Source organism: Sebastes fasciatus, chromosome 19 (genome assembly GCF_043250625.1).
Source record: "Sebastes fasciatus isolate fSebFas1 chromosome 19, fSebFas1.pri, whole genome shotgun sequence".
Classification (NCBI taxonomy): Eukaryota; Metazoa; Chordata; class Actinopteri; order Perciformes; family Sebastidae; genus Sebastes; species Sebastes fasciatus.
The window spans coordinates 28,372,583-28,395,951 of record NC_133813.1 but is presented as its reverse complement, the minus strand read 5'-3'; the positions used below and the strand labels follow the sequence as shown (position 1 = coordinate 28,395,951).

The window sequence follows — 23,369 nt, the reverse complement described above, 5'->3', positions numbered from 1 at the left end:
TTATAGGAAGAATATTCATATTTTCGACAATTCTGCATGACTTTGCTTTGGTTTAAAGAGCACACGCATATAAAACTATTTTGGCACAGAGTTTGTGCAGCACTTTAAACGTGGGTGATTTACTGCAACATGTGTTGAGTACAGATACTCTGCAGAAAAATTTAGCATATTGTAATATTTCTAGTAGGGCTGTCAATCGATTAAAATATTTAAATGCGATTAATCGAATGATTGTCCATAGTTAATAAGGATTTATCACAAATTAATCACACATTTTTTTATCTGTTCAAAATGTTCAAAAAATGTACCTTGAAGGGAGATTTATCAGGTATTTAATACTCTTATCAACACGGGAGTGATCAAATATGCTGCTTTATGCAAATGTATATATATATTTATTATTGTAAATCAATTAACAACACAAAACAATGACAGATATTGATCCAGAAACCCTCACAGGTACTGCATTTAGCATAAAACAATATGCTCAAATCATAACATGGCAAACTGCAAACGGCTTGAACCTGCTCCAACCTAAAAGTCGCAGTGGTGTTAAAACAAATTTGCGTTAACGAGTTATTATTGCATTAACTTTGACAGCCCTGATTTCTTAGTCTTGTGTCAAAAAAGGGGCTACAAGAGTCATAAATATGCCTGACACCAGGTTTAAAATACATTTCTGTATTTATATACAAATCACAAAGCATTGATGACAACTGAAAAACATTTATTTGCATATGTTTGTATGATTTCAAAAGGCGAGTCACATATACTGTACAGCACAAATCCCTCTGCAGTTTTTTGTGCTGTTTTTTTTACCCTGTGGACTCATATTCAAGACTCATCTGACATTTATTTTTCCTCTTGTTATGAGCCTGTTTAATCTATGCTCACATTCACAGCCGCTGCGTTATTGCTCGATACCAAAGCAAATAAAAGGGATGAGGAAGACAGCAGCTCTTGGATTCTATTTTTCTGGCACGGGGCATTGCAGGGTTTTGGTTGGAAAATATATTTTAGGGTCACAAACATTTCCTCTCCTGAACTCATTTGATGACTCGCTGTGAGGTTGGACGAGAGGCGCAGTAGGGGGGGTGTCAGCAACTATCTTTGATGTTGAGGATTTGCACTTGTGTTGCCTGCTCAGACCATGTCAGGTATCTGGATTCTGTGCTATTTTTTGGTGGATTTACTGGGTTTTTTTTTGTGGTTTTTAAAACAGCTAATGTGACATTGATATGTTTTTCTTGGGAAGGTACAATGTTTTCGTTCTAGTAATCTAATCCTCAGCACATGGTTGCCGTGTGAATGACATCCAACATACTGTACTATTACCAGCATGCATCTTGACACATGAGGAGGGTAAATGTGAAGGTTGATGCATCCTATAGATGTCAAGGAGCGGCTGGTAATTACCCCCCCCCCCCACCAGTAGCCAAATAGCATCTATGGTTCACTGCCAGTTTCTGTTTGGCTCTCGGCTTATTATCCCTGAACCAACTCTAACTTTTCTGCTCATGGTGATTCCCTCTTATGGACATTGGTTTTCTCTGTGGGAGAAACTTCAGGCAAGAATTGTATTTGTGCAAATGGCAAAATTTGACTGTCAAAATGATATGGGAGGGAGTGTTCTACAGAGGATCGATTCAAGAGATGTTATACATTTTACTACAATATCTACGTAAATTTACCGTTCGCTCAACCCTTCCTCAAACAGCGATTGTCCAATCAGAGATTAGCAGTAATGCAGGTCATGTTGAGGCGGTGTATATGGGGCTGTAAGAGTGATGTTTGCTATTTAAAGGGGAACTACACCCATTTTAAAAATCCATACATGTTATTCCTGTGGTCTAACACAGCTAGACATCAGACTGTCATCATGAACAACTCCCACCCAAATCTAAAAACTAGAGTGCTAAAACTCAAACTTGTGATGTCATAGGGGTATAAAGTCTGGAGCTTCCCCATAGACAATGAATGGGAGGCTGACTTTGTGGACTCAGAGATGTTTGTTTTCTTTTTTATACCCAATTTAGCTTTATTCTACTGTAGTGTTGTCAGTTGTGAAACAGAAATTGTACCCATAAACTCAGAACATTCCCTTGGGTGCTCTGTGTCATCTAGGACATCTCTCCCATTCATTGTCTATGGAACAGCTCTACACTTTATCACAAATTTGAGTTTTAGCGCTCTTGTTTTTGGATTTGGGAGAGAGTTGTTTATGTTTACCAATATCTTTTGGTCTCAGACTATAGGAATAATGTATGAATTTTGAAAATGGCCATAGTTCCCCTTTAAAGAGATTGTAGGGTCTCAGATTAATATGTTCAATGTTGAAGAGGTCATTTTACCTAGTTCTTTGGAGACTATTAGTGTGAAGCCTGGGATCTCCAAGCTAGCAGCTGGCTAAGTGTCCAGTGAACAACATAGCTGATTGCAATGTAGCGGCTCCAAGGACACTGATTGGTCAGAAGTTGAATGCCCCCTCCCCTCCATATGGACTGTGAGATTATTTTACAAAGCTAGTTACAAAACTGGACCAGGTAGTAAACTTTTCAAAAATCCGTATAAGCATGTGTACACAACATCTGCACACGCTTCTTTTTGCCTGTTTTCTAGGAACTTCCAGAGAATTATTATAGTAGCATCAACTATTGTCTATGTAAAGATATAGAGGAGTAATGTCGACCTGAGCAGAGAATGAAGTCCCTCTCCCTCTGTGCTTTGTTGACATCGCCGCCCCGGCTGCACGTGTTTTTAGTGCATGTTCAACGTGCCCCACTGGCTAGCTCACGGTTGCCGCTCTTCACTGCTGTCATACAGCGGTTACAGCTGATAACAGAGAAGGTTCAGAAAAGAGACGGTGCATTGAGAGTCAGTTTCTGTATCTGTGTCACATGGGTTTCCATAGAGACATGTACTGAGTCTATTAACTCCAATGAGTTAAAACATTCTGACACTAAAATGGCATTTTTCAGACGAACAAATCCGGAGAAAATGAACTTTGTTCGAGACCTTTCTGTCTCAGCAACACACTATAGCACTATGCTAAATATGGCTGTTAGCTGTGTAAATATCTAATGTTAACAAAGAAAATATAAAAACATTATGCAATTATAATCCAATCTGCTTTCATCCATCCACACAATGCTCACACCGCTTCCAAACGAGGTGGGGGGTCCACGCCCACTTAGGAGACAGGAAGTGTATACCATTTCCAACCACTGGCAGAGCTTGCGTCATCTTTGTTATAGAACATCTTCGCTGATAACGCCGTCCCGACCGTGGCATCAACGCAGAAGCATAGCACCCACCCTCCGGTTCCCCCTCAGGTAAACCCTGTTAGCTCTGTCAGCACCTTCCTCATTGTTTTCGCTGTTAGCTGCGAGCCACCGTCTTGCCTTGGCCATGTTGAGAGCCATTGAGAGGCAATAGAAGTGCTCCCAATCCTGTATTTAGCACCTTTAATGTCTTTAAAAACCTTTAGGCCTACATTTGCTGTTAGTGTCATGCAAATGAGGAATTCCCCATCTTCAGCACTGACACGACGATACAAGTGCTTGTGTTTCCAGTAGAATGATGGAGCTGAACTCAAATCAAAGAACAAATCAAAGAACAAAAGAGAACGATGAGGATTGAGATGAGCAGCAAGCAGCGCTGAAAGGCTGTTGTAACTGTAATCTGTTAACAGTTGAAAGAAGGTGAGATCACACTGAAGCGTTCCTCTGACGCTCTCGCTTCTCTTCTTGAACTTTCAGTCAACAGCAGCAAACTCTCAAATGTGTGTGATTTTCTGTGACAAACACATTTTTTCTTCTTCTTTTTTTTAATGTTTTTTTAACTCCTTTATTGAGAATTCAAAGTAACAGATCTGTTGTCTGAGTGAAGGAAAGAACTGTTAACGGACATCCATCCATAAAACTGTTGGTGGACATTACTGCACTCAGAACACCCCCAACCTCTATGTGAACTGTTTTTGCGGCCACCTCTGTTGAACCAGTGCCTGCGGACATGAAATTACTAAAAATCTGGACAATATCAGCTAATATGGGCCAATACACTCACATTATTATCTGTGCTTTTATGGTGTAGACCCATCAGGAAGAATGTTGTATTCACTTCAGTACGAAGCATGAATATTATAATAAAGTAATGACTTTAAAGACTCTCTGCCATTCTCTATCTCCATATTAGCTCTCAACAGTCATGAATTTGGATTTCATTTTCATATGGTTATGACACTCATCTCTACTGACTGAAAATGACTACTTTTAATTCCTGAAGATAAATAATTTAGAGCTGCATTTATCCACATGATGGATTTCCATGAATGTGCTCCTCTGTGATTATCTTGGTGGAGAGTTGAACAGAGAGACCTTGTACAACGTATGACGCATCAGCATTAGATGTGTCAATGAAACAAATCACATCTGCAGGTTGTTCACATTTCATTGCTGGTGTGTCAAGAGGTAAACGCTGACTACAAATGTTATAAAATGTTTAATTTGAGGTAACCTCTAAAATCCATGTGTGAAGTGATATCTGGCACAGCATATTGTTATGTTTAAATTAGGGCTGTTAAAGTTAACGCCAAATTAACACAAATTCGTTTTAACGCCAATAATTTCTTTAACGCATTAACGCAACGTGCAATTTTCAGGTTGTAGTTTAAAGCTAGAGCGAAGATACTTTCATCATATGAAACTATAAAACCTCATGAATCCATCGGTACCAACCAGGTCATACTAGCTTGTCGTGAGGGAGGTTAAATAACTCTCCAAACTTGAGTTCAATTTTGGCAAAAACAACCCTGTCATGGTTATGATTTAACTGCGCAGCGGAGGAGTAGTTTGACATTTTGGGAAATAAGCTGATTCACTTTCTTGTCGAGAGTTAACGCCTTTGTACACCAAGTCCGTATTTTCGTCCAACATTGTTGCATGATTAAAAACAAATACGACCTCATGTTGTGTCAATCACCTTTACACACCGTTTCCCAAACTTTCGTCTGTCATTAAAGTTTTCAGAACAGGTTTGATTTTCTGCATTTTTCCACATCCGTCAAAAGCCTTTAGAGACTTGTTTGACCACTTAGAGCCACCGTACACGCATAAGTCGTCATTGGTCTCTCAGCACAAAGCACTTTACGACCAACAAAGTAAAGAATGCAGTGAAGTGTTATTGAAAGATAGAATCGCTCGTAATGATGTAGGAAAGATTAGACAGGAGTGATTGAGCTCCAGGCAGCTCAACTTCTTGCTAATGTCATTCCTTCATTAGCCCCGTTTTGTCATGTTCTGGCTGTGCCAGTCTCTTGGTATTATTTACTTTTATGTGATTTTGGATTTGGTGTCTTTTATATGATTCCGGTGTTTCCTGTTTTATTTTGGTAATTCATTCCTCCTGTGTCTTGTCTGGTTTTACTTCCCACCTTTGTTTGTTTTCCCGCCTTTTGTTGATTGTCTGCCCCGCCCTGATTTGTTTCACCTGTGTGTAATCATGTCTTGTATTTAAGCCTGTGTGTTCCCCTCTGTCCTGGTCGGTTCGTTTGTCTCTCCAGCCCCGTCTACCTTGTCCTCCGTGTTCCTTGTTACCTCCTGCTCTGATCCTGGTGTTCCTCGTGTTTCCCTGGTTTGTGATTTTTGGTTTTGGTCCTCTGTTTGTTTTTCGTTGTTTGTTTCTATTTGTTGTTTTGTACTTGGTTCCCCTCCCTGCCTTTTGTTGTTTTGGATTTTTTCAGCTCTATTAAAGCTCGCTTTTATTTCTAACTACCTGTCCTGCCTGTTACTCTGCGTTTGGGTCCCCTTTGTAAACTCCGCATACGACACGTTTGGAACTAGCGCTATCCATTGCACCCATTTAATGAATTCAGTTTAGTTTTTTTTGCACATTTTTGCAACAAATAGAATAATAACACGCGTTTCTCTGCATTAACGATTGCTTTTTTCAGATGGCTAAAAAAAATGCACATGAAAAATGGGGACTTGGTGTGCAAAGACTTTAAGATGAGAACATGGATAAGACTGTCATATCTGTTGTTAACTAGGAAGCTAGTCAGCAGGTGATTAGCTTAGCATAGCATAGCATAAAGATTGGAAACAGCTAGCTTAGCTCTGTCCAAAGGTAAAACGTTCCACCTACCAGCACCTCTAAAGTTAATTAACACATTATATCTTGTGTATTTAAGGAGATATAACACTAAACCAAAAGTGTTGCTGTCACCGGAGGATTGAGGTTTTAACACTTCCTGTTTTTCGACAGATTAAACAAAGATATGAGGTGTTGATTAGTGAGCTTTGGGCGTGCTGGTTAACAGTCACCTGGGTGTAGCTTCAATTTTAGCGTACAGACATGAGAGTGCTATTGATCTTCTTCATGGAAAAAAAAGGAAATATGCAAATTTCTAAAAATGGCAAACTATTCCTTCCTTTACTCTTCCTAAATCTTCCACACAACTCCATGCTCAAGGAAAAAGGCTGACAGCGCGACGGACGATACAAGCTGTGTGCTAATAGATGTTAATCAAACTCTAATGCTCCTTTGGAGCACTGCCAAATTCAATTTCGAAAGAAATTCACAAACAGCAAGAATGTTTTCTAAGGATTTAATACTTAATTTATTGTTTTTGTTTTCCAAAAGAGAGAATTCCTTGAACCATCACCTACAAAAGTAAGTTTTTATCAGCTGTGAGCAGCTCCTTCATTTCCATTGTACATTGCACTGTTGTAAAATAGTGTCCATTAAAAATTAGACATTTTAGTATGCAAAATGTCCCTTTCAAGTATACTTTATTATGTAATGGTTTGTATGTGAAGGCCTTGCATACTCAAAACAATTACTATAAGTAGATGTAGATGTCTAACTGGAACACATGGATGAGACCATTTGTCTAAATCTGATTCCTGATCAGTTATTCAGTATTATAAAAACAGAAATATGTGTCCCGTACGTTATTTTGGTATAACATCACTTCATGAGTCATATTCACAATACATAGAGCATTAGCTAGGAGCCAGACAGTGTGACCCCAATACAAGGGATATTTGCCCATTTGATGGCGACACAGACAGAAAGAAAAATGGAGAAACCACAAAAACAGAGAGGTAGCGCTGTAAGAATCCTCCACACAGGCTGTGTGCTGTTGAAGCCTGACCTGAACCCCACTGAGGCCAAGGGGACTAATTGTTAATTAAGCCAGGCTGATGAAAGAGAGCTCAAGTGTAAATGAATGTGTCAGTCTGGAGGAGCACTCAGACACACCTTTTACCCCCACAAAGGAAAATCAGCATTATTCTAAAGTTGACGGGGCACTCCAGCAGTTCACAACGGCTGCTTATTATTCACGGTGAAATTAAAGTTCTGATGTTGTTGGTAAAAAAAAAGAGAGTGGGAGAAAAAAAAAGAAGGAAAAAAATAAAAATGAGACAGTGGAGGAGTAGTTGGTGGGAATGTGTGTGAGACGGTGTCTCGAGTTGGTAATTGTACCTTGGGGCAAAAGGTGGAAAGAGGGAAGCATATTGAAGGATATAACTGACTTTTTTTTAAATAAAAAGACGACCCTTTTATTAACAAAATCCTCAGACTTCTCTGATGTTCAGCTGTCTTATCAATGACCCAATCCCTGTCATCTACAGTATCTAGACCTTACCTGCTGCTGTGGCCTGAGGGCAGGACTGAGGCAGGTTTAAAGCAATGTCCCTGAGACTGTCTCTCTCCTCCCTGATCTCCTGTAAGTCCTGTTCAATTAGGGACATTCGGCTGTGCTGCTCCTTAGCGGCTGAATGCAGCTTCTGGATCTTGGAGCCCAGCGTCGGGCTCTCGACGCTCCCGCGAAGCATGCTTAGGCGGCGCGCCGTCTCGTCCAAGATCCGGTCAAAGCGCTCCAGCGGCACGTTCCCATCTGGTCCGGACATGCAAGAGAGAGGACAGATGGAGAAAAGAGGAAACCACAGACAGAGAGGCGTCAGACGTTTTGTAGATGGTGGTTTGTAAATGTCAATCCTACATCAGTGATTCAAGTGGTGGATCAGCCATGATGACCTAATTACAGTGATTTTGGTCATTATCCTCTCAAGTATGTTAACATATTCACCTCAACGTGCCAGGTCCCTGCATTTCTACTGAATTCTACTAATTGTACAATACATAATAAAGGGAACGGGTTTGAATGAGTAGGTCAGATGATACAAGGTCAGAAATACACAACTGAATTATTTGAACAAACAAAGAAAATACTGCATGAACAGCATTTATTCTTCACCATGGGGATACAAATCTGGGAAATATTTCCATGTTAAATGAGGCATTAAAAGCACCGAGCTCTTTAGCGATCTGACATTTAAGATATAATGAAGATTCATGAGTTTTATAGATATGGAAGCCACAGTGAAAATGATCTATAAAAGAGTGACTTACCAATCTTGCTGATTAGCTCCATTAATGTCTCCGAATAGGCCTTTAACTGGAGCTTGGCTGCTTCCATGTCTTCCTTAACGCTAGTCAGGGACACCTCAGGCTGGAAATGAGAAGACATACTCTTGAAACAGTCTTTTAAGCTGCACACAGGAAGTACGGATCAATATACATAGATTCTGCTGTTCAAATGTGTATATGTCAGTGTTAGGTAGTAGCCTACCTCTGAGGTGATCTGGGAGTTTGCTGTGTCAGCTAGCATCTCCTGCTCAGCCAGCTGTTGTAAAGCAGAGTCTATATGGGAGCTAAGGTGAGCCGATGCAGTCCTGGTGTGCTTGGCCTGGGTCAGAATGGCTTTGGACTCCTGCACACGAAGAAAGGAAGGAAAATAGAAATAAGAAAAGGTAAGAGTCATTAGTTTTGCAGGTATTTGGTTATAAAGCAAAGTATTGGACAAATTACAAATTTGATCCCTAATATGACATTAGATTAAAAGTTAAGAGGTCACCAAAGTTATAATAATACATCCTGAGGGGGACATGAATGTCTGCACCAAATTCCATGGCAATCCATCCAATAGTGGTGCCATGCCATTGTTCCCAAACCCCAATAGTCCAACAAAATGTCTCATTATCTCAAAAACAAGCTCCTATTGTTCTGAAGGCCCTTATTGCTCTGAAAATACAAACTCTCCATGCAACGAACAGAAGCACAATTATTAGCTTAATGAATGTGCAGAATGATGTCATCAGACCTTCCTAGTCAAACTATTTTTTTCCTACCATGGTGAAGGCATGATCCAGGCTACTCTGTCTCTGGTTGGCTTACAGCGGCTTCACACAGGGAACTGAAGCGCTGTGAAGTGATATTTTAATTGTCGCGCAAACTGAAGCTCGCATGGCTGGTCACATCAGAAGCACATTTCTCGCCGCCCGTCAACAAGCGATTCTGCTCCTCTGTCTGTCTCTGTCTGTCTCTGTCTGTGTGTGTCTGTGTGTGTGTGTGTGTGTGCGTGTCTGATCCTCTCTCTTGCTCTCTGTTTAGACACAACTGACAAATATGTGGAATAAGTAGTTAATTTAAAAGCCACGATCACAAACAGCAGTGACACTCGGCTGTTTCTAATAAATATAGTGGATGGATTTTGAAATGTGATTGGGGGGGAGGGACTGGGAGAGAATCGAAGAAATCAAAACTCCAGAAGAACAGCGGGGAGAGAAGGGAGGGAAGTCAAAGGTGTTCGTGGGATGCATATTTCATCATCTTATCAGAATCAGATCATTTTCATCATATATAATATATCATTTATATTGTTTATAATAGATTAGCAGTGTGTTTTCTTGCCAGATTCGCTTGTGGCATGCAGAAAAAATAGACCAGATGGCCAAACTATAGCCGAAGATCACGAGCTGACCGCGGAGTTCCATAGCACGGCGCGTCCTGTGTGAACAGCCCAATTGATTTACACAGGCGCCAAAAGGACAGCGGGCAGCGCTTCTCCGAAAATCCCGGCACTTTCGCAACTAATCTCACTCCTCATGCCTGAACCTAAATAATCTCACTCCTCATGCCTAAACCTAAATAATCTCACTTCTCATGCCTAAACCTAACTAATCTCACTCCTCGTGCCTAAACCTAACTAATCTCACTCCTCATGCCTAAACCTAACTAATCTCACTCCTCATGCCTAAACCTAACTAATCTCACTCCTCATGCCTTAGCCTAACTAATGTCACTCCTCATGCCTAAACCTAACTAATCTCACTCCCCATGCCTTAACCTAACTAATCTCACTCCTCATGCCTAAACCTAACTAATCTCACTCCTCGTGCATAAACCTAACTAATCTCACTCCTCATGCCTAAATTTAACTAATCTCACTCCTCATGCCTTAACCTAACTAATCTCACTCCTCATGCCTTAACCTAACTAATCTCACTCCTCATGCCTAAATTTAACTAATCTCACTCCTCATGCCTTAACCTAACTAATCTCACTCCTCATGCCTTAACCTAACTAATCTCACTCCTCATGCCTTAATTTAACTAATCTCACTCCTCATGCCGTAACCTAACTAATCTCACTCCTCATGCCTTAACCTAACTAATCTCACTCCTCATGTCTAAACCTAACTAGTCTCACTCCTCATGCCTTAACCTAACTAATCTCACTCCTCATGCCTTAATTTAACTAATCTCACTCCTCATGCCTAAACCTAACCAACCAAACCAATGAAGGCAACCAGTAATAAGACGCAGAGTGGTGGGTCATGCCTTTGGCAGAAGGAAAACAAATCGGGAAGGTCTAAAGACGTAGTTCTGCATAATAATGAGCTAATGTGCTTGTGTTTGTTGCACGGAGACTGTGTATTTTCAGAACAATGGGCCTTTGGAACAATGGGTTTCTGAGACATTTTACAAAAACAAAAAAAATGTCGGCCTGAAACAATCTGCCCACGTACCTTTGCCACAGCATGAGCTGTCTGTTCTGCCTCCTTCGTGGTGTTGGAGAAGCTGGAGTTTTCCAGAACTGGTTTTAGCATCGTCTCAATCTGTGAGACCCTTTTCCTGACATCAGCTAGAACCTTTTCCTCCAGGGGTCTTTCCTTCTTAATCGCAGCCTTGGTCTGGGTCTGCCGACGGGGCCACTCCCTCACCATGTCTGAATGAAGATCGGAGAGAAGGAAAATAAATGAATCCCAAATACTTTCAGTATTAAATTAAACAGTTATGACTAAATAAGCTAAATTAAAGTTAGGAATTTCCAGCTGAGCTCCACCCACTTCAAACCAACTTCACAAATACAGAAATATCTCATGTGCAATAACCTAAAATGTTCTAACTGGGAGAAATATTTGTGTTCATGTAGGACCCCAAAAGTAGATCAAATAAAATAGGTTTCAGGACCTTTAAGACAGATTCAAGGTTGTAATTATAAAAAGTTTGACTCAAATAGATCATTGTCTACTGGCTGAATTCTATTTCCACTACTCATCCTCTGCTACTTTACTTTTCTGTCAATGAAAGTCTGAGGAGACAAAATCACTTAAGATTCTCTTCACGCATCATAAACCGCCAACATTTCATTCATGAAGTTGACGCCATAAAAACTCTAAAAACATTCCACTTCATCGCATTTTCCACCTAACCTGCTGCTGCATTCAATACATGACAATTAGGTCAACACGTTACTACGGTGATGACATATTTATTATAGTAACACTTCAGTCTGTAGCTCTTATATTTGTTTTCAGTCTCTGCACTTGACATTTCAATTTGAGTGGAATAATTCAGTTGGACAAAAACAACAATGCAAGACAGACAGTGAAGAGAGAGAAAGAGAGAAACAAGTTAGATAGAAGGATAGAGAGAAAGAGACTCACATTGTAACTCTCTGTGCAGGGTGATGGCGTCAGATTCCACCTCTTTCCCTGTCACCACGGACGACAAAGCCATGACCTTTGCCCCTTTGCAAGCATGAGCTTGCAGCTTGAAAAAGAGACACGTAGGAGGAAACATGACCTCAGTGGAGCCAAGTGTAGTCAAAGCTTGCAACAACAGATATCAGGAAAACTGGTGGGAGGACAGAAATACAATAGTCTCTCCAGCCATGCTGGCAGCTCTGTGATGCCATACTTGGGCAGAGCAGTGCTTTGTGCTAAACGCTTAGGTCAGCATGCTAACATGTTCACAATGTTAATGCTAACATGCTGATGTTTAGCAGGTATAATGTTCACCATCTTAGTTTAGTGTGTTAGCATTCTAACATTTAACCCGCAGATGGTTTTGTTATTGGAAACTGTTTGGACAATGGCAGGCAATTTCAAAAAAATACTTGACAGGTGATTGGATGAACCATCTGTCAATCAAACTCCTGCCGAAGTCAGTCAGGAGAAGAGCGAAAACATGTTCGCCATCAAGAAAAGCCTTCAGTGCCGTTCTTTGCTCTTCATTCAATGGTGAAATACTCTCCAGTTCTGATAGAACTGATGCTTTTGCAGCTACGCTAACGTCTTTAGGAGACGCCGTTGTTGTTTAGAACGTACAGTCACCTCACCTCTATGTTGTCACACACACATTTAAGCCACGCCCCTAGCTGCCAGTAGTTCCTCACAGACACTGATTGGTCTGTGCACTGGCTCGCCGGACACAAAGGCATCACTTGAAGCCTGACAAGATGGATTTTTGTGTGATATGTGATCCTGTGATTCTTGTGTGATCTTGTGACATCCAAGATGTCCAAGAATCCAGCTGATGTGCAAGGTAAGCTCACATTTGCTAATTAGCAATAAGCAAAGCTATTACCTTTCATCCTGAGGGGAACATGAATGTCTGCACCAAGTATCATGAAAATCCATCCAGTAGTTGCAACAACCTTGGCGTCACTTTAGGATTAGGCAACAAAACCACTATAGTTAGGTTTAGGAAAGAACTACGTGGTTGGGCCTAAAACGACTACGTTTGTACAGTGAAAATGACGCTGAACGTTGTGAACACGGGACTGTGAACACAGAACAGCTGACTGTAACGTGACGCACGGGACATGAACAGCGGTCTGAAAGCCTTGTGTTTGGTGGACCCATCCACGTATGGTAGTTGATTTGTAGTTGACGAAACATTTCATTCAAAACCACAAATGTGAACCTTATGGTGGAGCTAGAGAAAAGGTCAGAATTCATCCTCTGGAGACCTTGAATGTATGTAAAAATTATTATTTACATTTTTTAAAAATGTCATGGCAATCCATAGACTCACTCATAATTGTTGAGATATTTCAGTCTGGACACTCTGGACCAATAGGCTGACAGAGCCATCCACAGGGCTGCTAGCATGACTAATAAAAACCTTTACAGTACATTAAGCATTCAAAATGAAAACTCAATAAACATTCAAAGTATCTAGACATAAAGCCACATGCTGCAGTGAGTTTAGTCACCTCACTGATGTCGTCCACCATCTCCAGCTTCTTACTGGCAGTCTGTTTTAGAGGCTCCATCTCCTCTCCGATCTTACTGATGAGATCGTCTTGGGTCTGAATTTTCTGGTCCAGCTCTTCCGTCTGTTTAAGCAGGTCCTCGCCCCACTAAACAGGAAGCAGAAATACACAACTTTCATTAAAACATCCTGTTTTGCTTTCACCATCAGTTTTGAAAAGTATTCTACCTTAATAAGCCATTTATGGAGGGCACATTGGCCTATTTCCGTGTCATTTTTACAATGTTTTGTCTGCTCAGAGATGCTGCAGTGGTTAATCACCCTCCTCTGGAACAACATGTACTCCCATGAGCAGCAAATCCTGCCAGAATCCTCTCTCCTATGTGCCTACTCAGAGTCCCCCTCTGCTTGCCAAATGTTAAATCAAGAAAGAAAATGATGTGGAGTTAACTGCCCACTCTTCAAAAAATTGAGAGCTACTTGTATCTGTATATGAGCCTAGTTAAATGTCCCGGAATGGTTTCTTATATAATATGTGCAGCTATCAAACCGGCTCTAATTAGACCAAATGATTCACTCATGGGTCTATAATGTAACCTCATAATGCTTCAAATTCCATTTGTACTCTGCAGGTGCTGTCCAAACTGACCTCTGCTGTATGGTTGGTTGGGTGTGTTTGGTCAGGCTCTGGTGATGGGCTGGCATCTGTCAGAGCCAGCTGATGTAAGGATGATGTGATGTTACCCAGGGCAAGCTTTAAACCTGCAGCTTCCTCCTGCAGGGCCTGCTGTTTGGCTGCAGTTTCATTCACCTGTGCTGTCAGGTTCTCCTTCTGCTGCTGCATTTGTGTTATTCTGAGATGAAAGAGAGTAGAGAAAACGTAGTATAATATAACGTACTGTAATAGCTACTATTAAACATTGGATTTATTATTGTTAACATGATGAAAAGAGATACTACGCTGTAGACTCATTTGAGCCTTACATATTTTGTACATCATTCAGCACATTCAATTTCATATCTTTATAGGAGAAATTTAAAAAGCGTCACGCTGTGCCATATTGAAATCAATATAAATGTGGGAAAAAGACAATGCAGCTTGTTATAACTGAGCGAAGGGGATTAACAGATAAGGCAACATTGTGCAAAGAAAATGATGAATGATGAATTCATGAAAGGTGTTAGGCACAGTGCAGTAGATGTTAAAGTACCATTTTTATCACCTCCACAGCTGTAATGGTATCCAATCTGTTTTGCCTCAACAGAGCAGATACACAAAAATTCAGTGTGTCACTACAGCTTTTTTTTTTTCAAATCCCGTGTTCAGCAACAAGAACATGCCGTTCTCTTGGTAGTTAAAATATTAGATTTTCACAATAATTAATTCATGTTTGGTTTGTCTGTAAGTGCCTTTCACAACCAGCCATGTGGCAAAGGTCTGGTAAAGTAAAAGTATCAATACAACAATGTCAAAAATACTCCATTACAAGTAAAGGAAGTATTAGAAAAATGTTGCACTATCTATCTTTAAATGCGCTTGTTCTGCCCCTGTGACTAATCTATTATTTTATATTATATTAGATTGTTAAGACTGATGCATCAATGTAAAAGTCACATTTTATTGTTGTAGCTAGTCAAGGTAGAGCTAGAGCTAGAGAGTTTTATATACAGTTAGGCAGTTTGGTTGTTCCCTACCTTGGGATCCAGCCCCGACTAAAGGTTCACAAGATGTGAGATGATTAATGGGATGGGGAGGAAGAAAGAACTGCTCTGCTATATAAATGTACATATTTTTTGGGGCTTCTTTTGGGGGTGTTCAATTTAAGATATCTTTACCTTTTTAGGCCTCGATCAGAAAGCTTCAGCTAAACTGCTCTGTAAGGCATCACAAGCTACAAAGGTTTGGAACCACTGGTTTAATCTCCAACGAGTAATTTAACACACCCTGAAAATCGTGTTTTTGCCGTGATGTACAGGCGTACTTCTGAACCCTGTGACATCACTGTTGAGTGTGGTTACGGGTGTAACCATAGACTGTATATAAAGATGGACGACGCGCCTCCACATCCTCCCACTCTACAAAAGTGAAGCCAAAATATCCCAGATACAGGAGCTGCCATGTTGAGATTTTGACGTCATTTGGAGCCAGAGTCTGTGCAGTAGTGATCAGGCGGTGGAGCCACGGTATCGAGGTCCCGCCCACACACCCGCCCGAGCCAATCACAAGCCGAGCACAGCCGCAGCTTGCTAGCGGGAGCTGTTTGGCTAGAAAGACACAACAACTAACCATAACATCTCTACAACTACATTATGGTGAAGTTGACACATGTTCTATTATACAGACTGGTGACGGTTATGGAAAGTTAACATAACATCTCTTCTCTCGTAAAATTCCCGAGCCCCCTCGCGACTAGTTCACTCAGAACAGCTGTCAATCACAGCTGTCAATCACAGCTGTCAATCATGGCGTCTCACCCTCTTTTTATAGCATCAGATAACTAATTAAAATCAAACTTATCAGAAAATTACCACTTGAACATACATCGGCATGATAAGAACTACACTGTAAACCCGGATTTTTATTTGAATTAAACTTTTAAGTGGTCATTACTTATTCTTTTATGTTTTATAAGAAACCGTGTCATTACTAAATCAAATCAGTTGTTTGCACTAATCAGCTGAAGTTTGCAGTGCAATTATCATGTTAAGCAGAGATAACTTAGTATGTGAGGTTTTAAGCAGAGATAACTTAGTATGTTAGGTTTTAAGCAGAGATAACTTAGTATGTTGTGTTTTAAGCAGAGATAACTTAGTATGTGAGGTGTTAAGCAGAGATAACTTAGTATGTGAGGTTTTAAGCAGAGATAACTTAGTATGTTAGATTTTAAGCAGAGATAACTTAGTATGTTAGGTGTTAAGCAGAGATAACTTAGTATGTGAGGTTTTAAGCAGAGATAACTTAGTATGTTAGGTGTTAAGCAGAGATAACTTAGTATGTTAGGTTTTAAGCAGAGATAACTTAGTATGTTAGGTTTTAAGCAGAGATAACTTAGTATGTGAGGTTTTAAGCAGAGATAACTTAGTATGTTAGGTTTTAAGCAGAGATAACTTAGTATGTTAGGTGTTAAGCAGAGATAACTTAGTATGTTAGGTTTTAAGCAGAGATAACTTAGTATGTGAGGTTTTAGGCAGAGATAACTTAGTATGTTAGGTTTTAAGCAGAGATAACTTAGTATGTGAGGTGTTAAGCAGAGATAACTTAGAATGTTAGGTTTTAAGCAGAGATAACTTAGTATGTTAGGTTTTAAGCAGAGATAACTTAGTATGTGAGGTGTTAAGCAGAGATAACTTAGTATGTTAGGTTTTAAGCAGAGATAACTTAGTATGTTAGGTTTTAAGCAGAGATAATTTAGTATGTGAGGTGTTAAGCAGAGATAACTTAGTATGTTGTGTTTCTGTAGGAAGGGGAGGGGCCTATTAAATTGAAGGTGAGCTGATTACAGAGCTCCGTCAGAGAAGAGGACCATTAACACTGAGGAGAGAGTCCGTCCTCTCTGCTGTCTGACCAGGTACTCTGAGAGAGCTGTGGGTTGTTTTTGGAAGCACCGTGGTGGAAAGGTGAGTGGGTCTAATATCTTTCAGGGGAAATTAATTAACGTTTCAAAAAGACCGCTGCCGTGACTGCAGGTTAGCTACAGTTAGCTAAAGTTAGCTTAGCGTTAACGTGCCGTTTTCTGTCGGTTCACAGTTGATAACGTTAACGTTTAACTTGTAACTTCACCACCGGTGTGTCCCACACCGCCGTCGATGTAGCAGAGCTGTAACACTGTTAGCATGTGGCTAACGCTAGCTGTAATGTAACGTTACTGATTCAACTGGTGTTAGCTGTTAGCATTAGTATTAGCATTACATCATGAGTGATTGTTTTTGCATTTATAGCAGTAACTTAGTTGACTTTCAAAGGACGAGATAATTAGCTAGTTAAGTTGGTTATTAGTTAAACATTGAGCTAACATTGAGCTAGAAGTGTTCTTATATTCTGTCATTACAGGTTCATGTGAAGAGATGTGATCAGTTTTGATTTCTCGTCTCACGCTGTCGCCTCCAGCCACAGCATTATTTTTCTTGAAATGTAATACTGGCTCATTCTCTGTATTTTTCAGGTGGTCATGGAGTTCAACAGGATTGTGGGCAAGAACCTCAAGCAGGACTTCTATGAAAGCATCGATCTGCACAGACTTCGTCTTATCGAAATATTCAGATCCAAGAGCGGGAACATTGGGCAACAGTTGACACAGCTTTTACAACAGACCAAGGTTGGTTCATACACATTATGCATTGTTTTCACAGCTTATGTAATGACAACATGTCACAGAAAGTGCTACTGTATTAGTTGTGCAATTAGGGATGTCCCGATACCAGAAATTTAGTAGTCATTACCAAAAACAAAAGTAAATTCCATGTACTTCAACATACACTCCTTTATTACCTTTTGCATACTGGTTTTTGTTACTCCGTGTCCTAACTGGATGCTAGCACCCGACTATCGACTGTCACAACTTCAAAGATGGGTTAGTAGTACTTGCTATCTACATTTGTAACCAACTTTTTAAACAGAAAACACACGTTCTATATTGCATCGCATCCAGCAAGGACACGGTGTTAGTTAAACGGGTCATAATACCCCCTCTATTATCTATTCTATTATCTATTTTATTACAAGATTACATTTACAACACGTGTCCAAATGTAATCTTGTAAAATTTAGTTTTTGGAGAGAAACTTGAATAAATCTAGTTGTTTAAAGGAGATGTTTTCACAGCAATATAAAATCGATAATAGAGAGAAATATGACCTGTTTAACTTCTCTAAGCAGCTTATAATATAGAATTAAAACTAATGCCAAGAATTATTTTTAATCAAAGCAAATATTTATTTATTTCCTAATCATTTGAATTGTGTATTTTTATGCAAATAACCACTATAGATGACAATAACAAAGGAAAAGGAAAACATTTAGAATTTCTGATGGTGTACACTGACTTTGGGACAGTTGAAATTATTTTGCTGGATGGTTTCGGGGCGGTGGTGAAAAAAATGCTGTCAATTATAGTTCTTAAAAAGAAAATCGGAATCGGCAGGGCATCTCTACTTTCTTATAAACATTCATTTCTTGTCATTCTAGCTATGTAACGTGTTGTCATTTTACTCCCCAAAAGACTACAGAGCCAACTGCTGTTCGGACATTGGTGCTTAGAGGGCTTCCCATTTTCCTTGGTGACAACCCCACAGACTTCTACAGAGCAGCTTTTGTAAGTAACCTCTTACGTTCTTATATGTATCTAAAAGGACCAGAGTTGGGTGATTTGTGTGTTTGTGTAATCTACCCCAGCAGTCATAACCAATTCACACCTTCCCTCATGTGTGTGACTCTCCTGTGACTAAGCTACATTGCTTAACATTACTGATGGCTATTAAATGAGAAATGTCATGATTGTGCTCTTATGTTTGTATCGTTTATGAAGGATGATGACTCATTCCGCCACATCGAGATTGGAATCCTCCAGGTTGAGCCTGACGGTGCTGCGGTTGCATCTTTCCTGCATCTCAGTCCAGCCTCTTTGAAGGTCATCATTGAGGGAGAAGTTGTGATGGACAACATTAAAGACCTACCTAAAGCGATGTGCCTTCTGTTTGGACTTTCATATGCACTGCATCTCAACTACCCCAAGTCTATGAAGTTCACATTCCAGTTCATCCAACAGGTACCTCTCACATTGGGCCACAGTGAACTAAAACCAAGGTTACAAACCTTGAAGAACCAGCTTGCAATGTAAAGAAATGCTATGTTGGTCTCAAAGGAGGCCACACACACACACAAAATCCATAAGGTGCTCCCATATAAAAAAACGTTTGAGCTGTGTCTTTTTTTGGTCTACCTGTATCTGTCTGAGTACAAATGTTTACATTCTGTTGCTTGTCTATTGTTATGAGGATGATAGTTCTGTAGCATAATGAGTATGTGAACACTATATGTACAGTATGCATGCTTGTATATGATGTTTAGGTCTTGGATGCAGAGTCAGCTTATCCACCTACTTGTGTTCTACAGTACAGGATGTAGAAGTGTATGTATGTACTTCATTTGATTAATTACACGGCTTTGTTGAATAGTCGATTTATTTATAGCAGACTGTTATGTTTAATATACCGCAGCTACGGCTGAGTTCTGTCGTCGGACGTTGTAGTGTTTTTGATTTAAGTAAGTAGCCATGTAATAAGCAGGATAATGTACAGCTAGCGGATCATTGTTGTGAAATCACCCCGTTACCTTGTACATTACATAGTTAACAAAGTTAACTTTTTATCCAGTGAAGTTGGAGTTTTAGAGGCTTTTATACAGTTTTAATGCCTGTCTATATGTATCCAGTCATTCACATGGCTATAGCAGATAATGTTAATGCTGTGTGTTCATATTTCAAACAACTTTATTTGTTGTCAATAAAATACATTGGCAAATTTAAATGTATTGTTTAATTTCTTCCCTTCAATTCAGTTTATTGAAACAATAAAATCTCAAAATCACAATAGTATAATTAATTAAATTAGAAGAAAATACATTAGTTGTATTTACAAATGACTAAGTAGCAATGACTAAAAAGTGTTTTGTCATTTGTTACATATGTTTATTTAACTTAAAATAATAATTTCATATAACAAGTTTTTGAGTAAAGACTACTAATGTTAGCTTAATTATGTCTACTCGTGCAATTAAGGTTCTAAGTTGATTCAACTTGACCTGTTTAGTTTGACATTATGCCATCCGGTTTCCACGCAAATTTCTAGTGAACTCAACTTATCCGGGTTAAGAGTGTACTTAAAATGACAGAAATAATCTTTGGGAAAAATGTATTTGACGTGTACTTTGACTTTTTAGTTTCGCCCATGTCCCATCCGCTAACATGGAGGAGTTGAATAAATATAGTGGAGTAAATAGTTTCCCTTTGAAATGTAGTTGAGTAGTTGTAGTGGAAATGCTGTACTTGAGTTAAGTACCTCAAACAGTCCTGTACTTAAGAACAGTAGTTGAATAAATACACTGCGTCATACTACTTCTGCTTTCTGAATATAAAGGTTGAGGTTGATTGTTAGTAGAAAGTAAACACGGATTATTAGAAGTGTTTCTAAACTACTGTTAAAGATAGTGGTCTTATCTGAAGCCTCGTAATACAGGCTTATTGTTAGTGGCAGCTTGAATACTTTTGTCATTTTTCTGATTGAATAGCTGTCCTGCCTATAAAAATCCATCTGATCTGCTTAAGTACCAACACATGGGGAAATATGTGTAAGAAATGCAATTTTTTATGGTGCCCATCTGTGCATAAACTGCTCAATTCCCATACTATAAAGTGACACATACACACTGACACACACTGTCATACAGCAGTGCTCCAAAGATTAACAGAACTCTCCTGAACCGAGCTGACTACTGTTAGAAGGGGGTAATCAATTTTGAGTTGCTCGCTTCCCGCTCTCATCATGGCCACCGGAGGGCTTTTTGCATCATTCTGTCTAGCATTCAGGATAATCCTCAGAGCAATCACACGCTAGGAGATGCAGCGAGCGTGCGGCAAATCCAAGAAAGCAATAGGCTTACAGTGGAGAGAAGCTGTCCCCCTGTGGCTAAATGTCTTACTCCTAAACTCCAATGTGCTTTAAAAGGCCGCTGTGAAGAAGAGGACCGCGAGCTGTAATACAGGGATAGGTGCACTTTGTTAGAAATATACTGCGAAAGCACAATAATCCAGGGAGTCATGCAGCTTGTTGGGATTTTTGCAATACAGGATGCTTTATGTGAATGGGAGCTCTGCTTGTGCTTGTCTGGGTGAGCGTGTGTTTGGATTGGTTATTGTGCTCACTGCTCCGTTAGGTTCCTGATGTACTCCTCTGTGGAGTTGTCCTGCAGTAGATCCATCAGGAAACTGTAGGTCTGCTCTGAGGCCCTCGCTGCCCTGCTGGCTATGGCCTCAATGTGCTCTGCCGTTTCTCTGTGACTAGAAGGGATGAAAAAAAAAACAGGAAGACAAAGTGAAAGGAAGAAAAACACAGAATAACAGAGCACTACAACTGCCTGAGGAGAGATGAAATGGATTTCAGCATCAACAACTTCCCCTCACTGGCTCTCCAGTCCACATTTCTGTAACTACCACATAATAATGCTGCATACTCTGAGTAGCCGAGGGCATCGATTCACAATGGCCTAACCACAGTGTCAGTGACAAGCTAAAGGAAGGAAGCAAGGAGAGATGGAGTTCCACGGATTACTACAGTGCTCTTTTCTTATAATTTGGTGTAATTCATATCACTGAATCCATTGATCTGACTTACCTTTTCATTAGGGCCTGTGAGTCATTGACCATAGTATTCCATTTGTTGGGTCCTGACACCACCTCAAAAGGAATGATCTGTGAAAAAAGGTGGAGAGAGGGAGCGCAACAAGCTGAGCAGGTCTGAGAGATGAAATAAGTATAGGTCTGGCCTTGAACAGACTGTTTGGACATGTTTTATTAAATCATGTGAATTAAGGTATTTTTCACAGCTGAGTGGAGAGTTTTTCTGTAGACCCGGTGCTGTTTGCTCAGACAATTTTGGATGTGTGTGAAAGCTGTTATTAAAATCTGGGCGCAGATTCTTGAATATTAAAGTGTAGAGGTTCATTAGATTACTTTTTGCTAGATTTAAATTAGGGCTGTCAAAGTTAACGCGATAATAATGTGTTAATACAAATTCGCTTTAACGCCACTAATTTCTTTAACGCATTAACTCAACTTGCGATTTTTAGGTTGTAGCGGCTCAGTGTTAAAACTAGAGTGAAGATACTGGCATCATATGAAACTATAAATCCTGATGAATCCATTGGTACCAATCATGTCAGACTGGCTTGTCGTGAAGGAGGTTAAATAACGCTCCAAATTTGCACTAAATTTTGGTGAGGAAAAACTGGCATGGCCATTTTCAAAGGGGTCCCTTGACCTCTGACCTCCAGATCAGTGAATGTAAATGGGTTCTATGGGTACCCACGAGTCTCCCCTTTACAGACATGCCCACTTTATGATAATCACATGCAGTTTGGGGCAAGTCATAGTCAAGTCAGCACACTGACACACTGACAGCTGTTGTTGCCTGTTGGGCTGCAGTTTGCCATGTTATGATTGGAGCATATTATTTATGCTAAATGCAGTACCTGTGAGGGTTTCTGGATCAATATCTGTCATTGATTTGTGTTGTTAATTGATTTCCAATAATAAATATATACATACATTTGCATAAAGCAGCATATTTTTCCACTCCCATGTTGATAAGAGGATTAAATACTTGCCAAATCTCCCTTTAAGGAACATTTAGAACAGATAAAAAATATGTGATTAATTTGTGATTAATTGCAATTAACTATGGACAATCATCCCTAGATTAAACTCATCTAATGAACCTCTACACTTGAGTGTATGTATTCAAATAGGTTCAAATAAAGGGCATATGGGAAAAAAACTCCCTCAAAATAAATCCCCTCAAGTTTTGTCCTGATAAATGTAATGTGTATACAGTCACATGCAGAATCCCTCCCGGAGTGACATTTAATTTGAGAAAATGCAAATAAAAATTGGAAAACTGAATCAACAATTGACACTCTTGCATTTTGGGTGGCTGCTCTGCTTATTAATATGGAATTAAATTGCTGCCGCTTCAGGCTTAGCCAAGTGATAAGGGCTACGGAGGTACAATGTGTCGGCACACACACAGACACACAATCAGAAATAGAGTTATATATTGGCAAAACAAGCTCTCTGTCATCTCCCAGAACCTAAATAACATGGCAGCAGTATCCATAATAGATTCCTGCAAAGCGTCATGGTGAGACGGCGAGAAGTTGTTCATTTTAGCGTCCATCAAACATTCTTTGGATTTTCCTTTGGAGGAAGGAATTTGCCAGGCAGACGGAGGAGGGTGGTGGAGGCGTGTGGG

The 23,369-nt window shown here is 39.9% G+C and overlaps 1 protein-coding gene and 1 long non-coding RNA gene across 2 annotated transcripts in view; one reads left to right on the top strand and one right to left on the bottom strand.

Annotated features, from left to right (window-relative positions):
• Window positions 1–6,592: 6,592 nt before the first annotated feature.
• Window positions 6,593–23,369, bottom strand: part of lamc3 (laminin, gamma 3) — a 128,896-nt gene continuing 112,119 nt past the window's right edge. Inside the window, exons 20-28 of the mRNA XM_074617126.1 lie at window positions 21,735–21,811; window positions 21,266–21,400; window positions 13,996–14,200; window positions 13,348–13,494; window positions 11,795–11,900; window positions 10,874–11,073; window positions 8,636–8,776; window positions 8,416–8,515; window positions 6,593–7,900 (exon numbers count right to left, since the gene is read on the bottom strand). Of these exons, the coding sequence (XP_074473227.1) occupies window positions 7,638–7,900; window positions 8,416–8,515; window positions 8,636–8,776; window positions 10,874–11,073; window positions 11,795–11,900; window positions 13,348–13,494; window positions 13,996–14,200; window positions 21,266–21,400; window positions 21,735–21,811 (1,374 nt within the window). The 3' untranslated portion in view covers window positions 6,593–7,637. The remainder of the gene's footprint in view (window positions 7,901–8,415; window positions 8,516–8,635; window positions 8,777–10,873; window positions 11,074–11,794; window positions 11,901–13,347; window positions 13,495–13,995; window positions 14,201–21,265; window positions 21,401–21,734; window positions 21,812–23,369) is intronic.
• LOC141757780 (uncharacterized) lies at window positions 16,828–18,659 on the top strand. Its single transcript, XR_012591756.1, has 3 exons — window positions 16,828–16,964; window positions 17,510–17,662; window positions 18,566–18,659. It is a non-coding gene; the product is annotated as an uncharacterized LOC141757780 (long non-coding RNA).